The following is an 8,745-nucleotide window of genomic DNA, read 5'->3' on the forward strand; positions in this document are numbered from 1 at the left end:
TCACCAGGCAACAGCTGTTCCCAATTGCCTTGACACCCCCCCCCCCCGTGATCAGCACAAAGTCTCTCTCCCCTCATAGTTCTTCCTCTAGAAACAGCTCCTTTCCTCTCTCCTGAATCTGTCCTCCTGCTATCGTATTTGAGCTGCAGTGACTGAACAGGGACTTTCCTCCCTCCTGCTCTTGTAGGTCAACCTGGACTCTTACACCCGGGAGCACACCAAGGACAATATGCAGAGCATCTCCCCAGGCAGCTTTGATCTTGCCCAGAGGCGGATCTACGCCCTGATGGAGAAGGACCCCTACCCTCGCTTTCTGCGCTCAGAGTTGTATTTGGACCTCGTCAACCAGAAGAAGCCCAGCCCTCCGCTGTAGAGGCGGCCTGGCTGGCTCCTTAGGGGAGACTTGTTTCTGGGAGGTGTATGTTTACATGTGATCATCTGCCTTTCTGGTCGGAGGCCTGCCTGGACAAAGAAGCCACCGCTTCCTTCTGGAAGAGCCGCCGCCTCTCCCCACCCCTGGGGGGTCAGGCAGCTCTGCCACCTCATCCTCTTCCACCCCAGGAGCCAGCTTTGTCTCTCCGGTACGACGACGTCATGGTGACCAGGAGCTGAAGGCTGGGGGTCCCACCAGACCACTGTGAAGTTCAGAGCTGTCTTCCCTCCCGCTGCTGCGCCTGGGTGCTGTTGCCGAGGGGCCGCTTTCTGAGCCTGGACCTGGATTTGGCACCCAGGGGGCGTTTGTGGGGTGGCAGGCAAAGATGGCTCCTCCTGCCAAAGAGTTGCTAACAACGGGATTTTGGGCAGCACTTGGGGGAATTATCATCATTGGCACTTGGGCATCTCTGCTCTCGACAAAGAACTCTTTCTTTCTCTTCTTTCTCTGTCTCGTCCTTCTTCCAAGAAATGCTCAATCAGCCCCCTACTGCTTCCAATTGTCATCTGTTCCCCTATTTATTGAAATCATCTAGCTGGATGCTCAACAGGTTGTGTGCATGACCACTGCTCAACTTCCTGTTGAGTTTTTTTGTTATTTTTTTACTTCAAGTGCAATATTATTATTATTATTGATATTATTACTGTTTTTGTTTATGTGCCTCTTCTCTCGCCCCCCCCCCCCAAAAAAAATCTCATGGAACTTTGCAGTGGAGTGAATGTGCCTAAATTCTGAGTGTGTCCAGAATCTCTGACGATGCTGATGACTGACGACAGGCAGCTGAGAGATCTGTAAGAAGAGGGCTAAGGGCAGACTGTGGCCTCTGCGGTCAACACACAGTGATGAAAGTGCTGTGTGAATGGAAAGATGACTGTGCTGGTTGGGCCTCCAGAGGGGAGAGTGTGCCTCTATGTGTGTCTGCGTGTGCGCAAGGCCCCTGCTTGCTCATGCTTTGGTCCAGGAAGTCCCGGCTGCCTCCTCTCTGGAGGAATCTGGTGGATGGACGCTTGGCCCAAGGGCTTGGTTTACAACTCAAGCCCATCTCTGCAGGTAGCTGTTAATGTTGTGCTGTTGTTTTAAAACCCATCAACTTCTTTTTTAAAAAAATGTCATGGCTATTTAGGATAAATAAAGAGAGAATAAAAGTCCTTAGCTTCTTTTTTTCCTTCCTGCTTCTCTGCTTTCCCTAGGAGGATGCTTTCCATCCAAGCAAGACTTTGTCAGAGACCAATCTGGGATGGGCTTCTTAATTTAGAAATTGGTGTCTGTACTTTCCCTGAAAGGAGGGATGTGGCTGGGCTGCTGGTTTTGGAGAAACAGCACCATTGTCTGCCTGCCTTCATCTCAGCTGTGCAGAAGGGCTCTTGGTGGCTGTCAGTCAAGATCGTAGGGGAAATCTACAGCAAAGGATGTCCTGAGCAGAGCTCTCTGGAGGCCCGCTAAGCCCTCGTGATGAGGCTTTGTTCCATTCTCCCTGGTCAGTCAGAGTTGACCCATGGGGTGCGGGGAGGGTTCTACTTCACAAGCACGTTCCTTGTACAGCAGCACCTAGCAGGATCGGGCCCTCCCCATCTGCTGACATCTTCTGGTGAGGTTGGTGATGGATGGGGCATGGTTTGGGGGAAATGGTCTCACAGGCCAAATTGGACCCATGGCATGCCGAGAGTGGTCCATGGGCCAGGGTTTTCTCACTCCTAAAGATGGAGGGAGTGGGAGGGGCTCTCTGGGGTCTTCTTTGTTCAGATGTCTTTGAGTCCCTGCTCGGTGTCATGAGATGTTAGGGCTGCTTTCCGGAGACTTGAGGAGTCCCACATCACCTCCATTTGGGAGAAGAAGGCTGGGCTGGGCTTCACTCTCAGACTTAAACTCCGAGGGTCTTCAAGCCGAAGAGGGAAGCTGAACTTCAACTCATATCTGCCTGGGACATTTTCTGCACCACTGAGCAATTGGCCCCTCTCTGGCTCTCCAAAAGAACAGCAAGAGCATCTCAGAGCTGTTGTCAGTCGCTCGCTTCGTTTGGACAAAGTGCAGGGAAAATTTCGTTTCATTTTCCATTTCCTCCAACCGCATTTTTTTTTTTAAAAAAAGGCAGAGTTATTTTTAGGGATTGCTGTGAGCAACAGCAAATAAGAGCTTCACTTCTCTTTCCTTCTGCAAAATGTGCACAGTGGGTTTTGGCAGGAGGAGACCCGAGATGGGGCTCCGTCCTAAGAGGAACATTTTATGAGGCCCCTGAAGGATCTCCCTTGCCTCAATTACAGCAAAGTTAAAGCCACGCTAATTGCCAGCACCATCTCAGCTTTTCCAGCTCCTGACGCCCAGAGCACTTAGTTCTCCCTCAGGGCTTGCGTCTGGGTAGAAAACAAAAAAGTGGCCAAGGATGATGCCACCTTTGGGTAACACGGGGGGGGGGGGGCATTGCGGGGAGTGTAAGCAGGTCAGGTGAAAACTCCAGAATTATAGTGCTAGCAAAGTGATGTGCATAATTTGTGTGGGCAGGAGGGGGGTGGGGGTTGGAAACCTGGGATTCTGGTGGAAGCCAGATAGCTGTCTTCAGTTGCATATCTAGTTGCATTTAATGTAAGTTCCCATTTCACAGATGAGTAACTGAGGCCAGTTAGTGAGTCTCCGCCTGAGGTGATTCTCAGTGTCTCTGGTCTCTAGGATAGTCGACGCTCTCCATCACCACAGGAGGAAAGGACCTGAAGCTGTATGGTGAGTAAGCTACCTGGGAAGCCAAAGGAACTGATTTCTCACTGCCTCCTCCCCCCCCCCCACACACCCAGCCTCAGATAGAAGCAAAATAGTGGCTGAAAGTGGCCGGGGGGGGGGGAATACCTCTGGCTGTAAAACGGTTCAGGTGTGGTGGAGCACATCATCCAACTGAGTCTGAACTTCTTCCCATTGAGAGCCAGTGTGGTGTAGTGGTTAAGAGCGGTAGACTCGTAATCTAGGGAACCGGGTTCGCATCTCCGCTCCTCCACATGCAGCTGCTGGGTGACCTTGGGCTAGTCAGTCACACTTCTCTGAAGTCTCTCAACCCCACTAACCTCAAAGAGTGTTTGTTGTGGGAGAGGAAGTGAAAGGAGATTGTTAGCTGCTTTGAGACTCCTTCGGGTAGTGATAAAGCGGGATAACAAATCCAAACTCTTCTTCCATCAAGATAGGGCTTTTCCAACAGGGGTGACCCAGGAAGAGATGTAAAACCAATATGATGTTGTAATGTGTTTTTACTAATTTTTGTTGGAAGCCACCCAGAGTAGCTAGGGCAACCCTGTCAGGTGGTTATTATCATTAAACTGAATGTTGTCTGGGGGAATGGGGTTTTTTCATAGAATCATAGGGTTGGAAGAGACCACAAGGGCCATCCAGTCCAACCCCCTGCCAAGCAGGAAACACCGTCAAAGCATTCCTAACAGATGGCTGTCAAGCCTCTGCTTAAAGACCTCCAAAGAAGGAGACTCCACCACATTCCTTGGCAGCAAATCACTGTTGAACAGCTCTTACTGTTACTTACTCTTTGTTGGAAGCCGCCCAGAGTGGCTGGGGGAACCCGGTCAGATGGGCGGGGTATAAATAATAAATTATTATTATTATTATTATTATTATTATTATTATTATTATTATTATTATTATTATTATACCCACCTAAGCTGAGGGAGAAGGCACTCCTGGCCACCACTGTCACCTGCTCATTAAAAAGCAAGTGCCATATCGAAAAATAAATCGTCAAATTATGAGTTTTCATAGGAAGCACAACCCTGAGCAAAACAAGCTCTGTGGTTAAGTGGGGAGAAGAACGCCTGCTATTGGTTAGTCATCGCCCCTTTTTTTCCTTATGGGTCGGCCACTTCTGAACGCAAGTATTCTCAGAATACATACATATATTATTGTAATATTAATATATTACCACTCACCCACATCTGAACAGCATACTGGCTAAATGGAACAGAGTTTGGTTTCACGATAAAGGGGACATGGGCCTGACTGTTGTCTTGTATTACATATTCACATTCCAGATCTTTTAGAGATTGTGTGGGGAACCTTTGCCCTCCAGATGTTGCTGAACAACATCTTCCCTGGCCATTGGCCATGCTTACTGGGGCTGATGGGAGCTGTCCTTCAGCAATATCGGGAGGCCCAATGGTCCCCCATCCCTGTTTTTGAGACTATCAATGTTTTCTAAGAACAATTAATACAACGTAGAAATGTATCTGCAAGAATACAGCGATATGTGAATAACATGCATGCTTAAAACTGGCACTGCATTTTAGATACGTCCTAGTCATAGAAACACAGGTGCCTATCTAGTTCTGTATCCTGTTCTCACAGTGGTCGACCATGTGTTTGGCGCAACAGGTGATTTCCAGCAACAGGTATTCAGAGGCATACTTACCTAGTGTTATCTAGCTGCCACTGATATACTTATCCCTCCATGAATTTGTCTAATCCTCTTTTAAAGCCCGGTCCCAGTATTATAGAATCATAGAGTTGGAAGAGACCACAAGGGCCATCCAGTCCAACCCCCTGCCAAGCAGGAAACACCATCAAAGCATTCTTGACATATGCCTGTCAAGCCTCTGCTTAAAGACCTCCAAAGAAGGAGACTCCACCACACTCCTTGGTAGCAAATTCCACTGCCGAACAGCTCTTACTGTCAGGAAGTTCTTCCTAATGTTCAGGTGGAATCTTCTTTCTTGTAGTTTGAATCCATTGCTCCGTGTCCGCTTCTCTGGAGCAGCAGAAAACAACCTTTCTCCCTCCTCTATATGACATCCTTTTATATATTTGAACATGGCTATCATATCACCCCTTAACCTTCTCTACTCCAGGCTAAACATACCCAGCTCCCTAAGCCGTTCCTCATAAGGCATCGTTTCCATGCCTTTGACAATTTTGGTTGCCCTCTTCTGGACACGTTCCAGCTTGTCAGTATCGTTCTTGAACTGTGGTGCCCAGAACTGGACACAGTATTCCAGGTGAGGTCTGACCAGAGCAGAATACAGTGGTACTATTACTTCCCTTGATCTAGATGCTATACTCCTATTGATGCAGCCCAGAATTGCATTGGCTTTTTTAGCTGCTGCATCACACTGTTGACTCATATCAAGTTTGTGGTCTTCCAAGACTCCTAGATCCTTTTCACATGTACTGCTCTCAAGCCAGGTATCACCCATCCTGTATTTGTGCCTTTCATTTTTTTTGCCCAAGTGTAGTACTTTACATTTCTCCCTGTTAAAATTCATCTTGTTTGCTTTGGCCCAGTTGTCTAATCTATTAAGGTCATTTTGAAGTGTGATCCTGTCCTCTGGGGTATCAGCCACCCCTCCCAATTTGGTGTCATCTGCAAACTTGCTCAGGATGCCCTCAAGCCCATCATCCAAGTCATTGATAAAGATGTTGAATAAGATTGGGCCCAAGACAGAACCCTGTGGCACCCCACTAGTCACTACTCTCCAGGATGAGAAGGAGCCATTGATGAGCACCCTTTGGTTTCGGCCAGACAGCCAGTTACAAATGGTAGCATTGTCTAGCCTGCATTTTACCAGCTTCTTTACAAGAATATGGGGCACCTTGTCAAAGGCCTTGCTGAAATCAAGATAAGCTACAACCACAGCGTTCCCTTCATCTACCAAGCTTGTAATTCTGTCAAAAAATGAGATCAGATTAGTCTGACATGACTTATTTTTCAGAAACCCATGCTGACTTTTAGTGATCACAACGTTCCTTTCTAGGTGCTCACAGACTGTTTGCTTAATGATCTGCTCTAGAATCTTTCCTGGTATTGATGTCAGGCTGACTGGGCGGTAATTGTTTGGGTCCTCTCTTTTCCCCTTTTTGAAAATAGGGACAACATTTGCCCTCCTCCAGTCTGCTGGAACTTTGCCTGTTCTCCAGGAATTCTCAAAGATTATTGCCAGTGGTTCTGAAATCACCTCTGCCAGTTCTTTTAATACTCTTGGATGTAGTTCATCTGGCCCTGGAGACTTGAATACATCTAAACTAGCCAAGTATTCTTGTACTACCTCCTTTCTTATTCTGGGCTGTGTTTCCCCTGCTGAATCATCTGCTCCATATTCTTCAGGTCGGGCATTGTTTTCTTTTTTCTTTTTTAGAGAAGACTCCAAAAAAGTAGATCTGGGTGGCGCTGCCTATCCCCACCCCCTATTTTTATTTTATTATGAAAGTTTGCCCCCCCCAAAAAAAACCTGCTGTAACATAGAACAAAAGCAATTGATTTCTGTGCAGGAGCAGCACAGGCGTGGAGGAGGGTGCAGAGAAGTGACCAGCAGCGAGTGAACCCAGAGCATGGGGCGACACTGACTTTTAAAACTTTCCCACCATATCCCAGAATACAGTTCACACAGCATCATCAATACATCATTGCTACATCACTGACATAGAATCATAGAATCGTAGAGTTGGAAGAGACCACAAGGGCCATCCAGTCCAAGGGCCAAGCAGGAAAAACCATCAAAGCATTCTTGACATATGCCTGTCAAGCCTCTGCTTAAAGACCTCCAAAGAAGGAGACTCCACCACACTCCTTTGTAGCAAATTCCACTGCCGAACAGCTCTTACTGTTAGGAAGTTCTTTCTAATGTTTAGGTGGAATCTTCTTTCTTGTAGTTTGAATCCATTGCTCCGTGTCCGCTTCTCTGGAGCAGCAGAAAACAACCTTTCTCCATCCTCTATATGACATCCTTTCATATATTTGAACATGGCTATCATATCACCCCTTAACCTTCTCTTCTCCAGGCTAAACATACCCAGCTCCCTGACACAGAGCAGGGTCTCCCATCCCCTCTGTCTGTCTCTCTGTCTGTCTGTCTCAGAAATGGCTCAGAGGTGCCCCTTCCAGCCTGGCTGTTCTTTGCCCTCTTTGTAAGTTGCTCCTCAGTAGGTCGCCAGTGCAGCTGCTGGCAATGAACACACACAGGCATCTATTTTATTTTTTCACCTGCTCTTTTGTGCAAATCTGGTAGATCAAAACAGCCATGTTTCAGACTTAAAAAGGGACTGCTTTGCCCGCTGTGGAATTTGTATGAAATGCTGGCTTTGATGTGTTATGCGAATTCTAATATGTCAAAAATTAAAATGAATGTTCATAAGAGCACAAGGTGAACTCACATATGTAAATACAAAAGCCACATGTCTGCAACAGTACAGGAGAGCAGTCCTGAAGCCATTTCAAGCTGTGCTTTTCAGAATATTACGGGGAGGCAGTGGCGCTCTCTTCCTGGAGCCGCTCCAGAGAAGTGAGGAGGGAGAAGCGTGAGCGCCACCTGCAGCTCCTGTTGGGAAGCGCGTCTCGCAGTCCAGCTGGAGACTAAGGAGGGCAAAAGACGAAGTGAACTCAGTTTAATATACACTGAAATAAAGTGTCTCTTTATCCAGATAATATTTGAAGGGTGAAAGACTGTGGAATGTGTGTCTATGTCTGCCCCTTAACATGCAACAAATGCAATAAGTGCCCGTAGCTGGAAACTGCACGTGGGGAGGGCGTGGCGGTGGCTGCTGCGCTCTGGTCATGCTTGGGGGATCCTTGCTGGATGGACCCCCCTCAGGGCATGATGATGATCATGGTGATTTTATTCGGATGCTGCCAGGCTCTTCTGACTTTCTCATGGGACACATGTATCTTGGAACATGCAAATATCTCCGCCCACTTCAGTCAATGCTTTTAGCCTTTTCTATTTTAGCCAAAAGACCCAGGTGGTTCTGTGGGTTAAACCACTGAGCCTAGGGCTTGCTGATCAGAAGGTCGGCGGTTCAAATCCCTGTGACGGGGTGAGCTCCCGTTGCTTGGTCCCAGCTCCTGCCAACCTAGCAGTTCGAAAGCACATCAAAATGCAAGTAGATAAATAGGAACCGCTACAGCCAGCGGGAAGGTAAACGGCGTTTCCATGTGCTGCTCTGGTTTGCCAGAAGCGGCTTTGTCATGCTGGCCACATGACCTGGAAGCTATACGCCGGCTCCCTCGGCCAATAATGCGAGATGAGCGCGCAACCCCAGAGTCGTCTGAGACTGGACCTAATGGTCAGGGGTCCCTTTACCTTTACCTATTTTAGCCAAAAGCTGCCTTCAGACTGTGGGGGGTGGGATGGAAATACAATACTGTAAACAAGCTATAGTGTAAACAAGCTATGGGCCATTGAGCTTAATGGGTGCTTGTTGTTGTTGAGTCGTTTAGTCGTGTCCAACTCTTCGTGACCCCATGGACCAGAGCACACCAGGCACTCCTGTCTTCCACTGCCTCCCGCAGTTTGGTCAAACTCGTGTTCGTAGCTTCGAGAACACTGTCCAACCAT

The 8,745-nt window shown here is 47.8% G+C and overlaps 1 protein-coding gene across 9 annotated transcripts in view; it reads left to right on the plus strand.

Annotated features, from left to right (window-relative positions):
- The window catches only part of RGS3 (regulator of G protein signaling 3), a 75,474-nt gene extending 73,893 nt beyond the window's left edge, over positions 1–1,581 (plus strand). For all 9 annotated transcript variants that reach the window (XM_035136301.2, XM_035136222.2, XM_060268570.1 and 6 more), the window contains one exon: positions 188–1,581. In XM_035136301.2, the coding sequence (XP_034992192.2) occupies positions 188–373 (186 nt within the window). In that variant the 3' untranslated portion in view covers positions 374–1,581. The remainder of the gene's footprint in view (positions 1–187) is intronic.
- The last annotated feature ends 7,164 nt before the right edge of the window (positions 1,582–8,745 follow it).

The sequence above is a fragment of the Zootoca vivipara genome, chromosome 1, assembly GCF_963506605.1.
Source record: "Zootoca vivipara chromosome 1, rZooViv1.1, whole genome shotgun sequence".
Classification (NCBI taxonomy): Eukaryota; Metazoa; Chordata; class Lepidosauria; order Squamata; family Lacertidae; genus Zootoca; species Zootoca vivipara.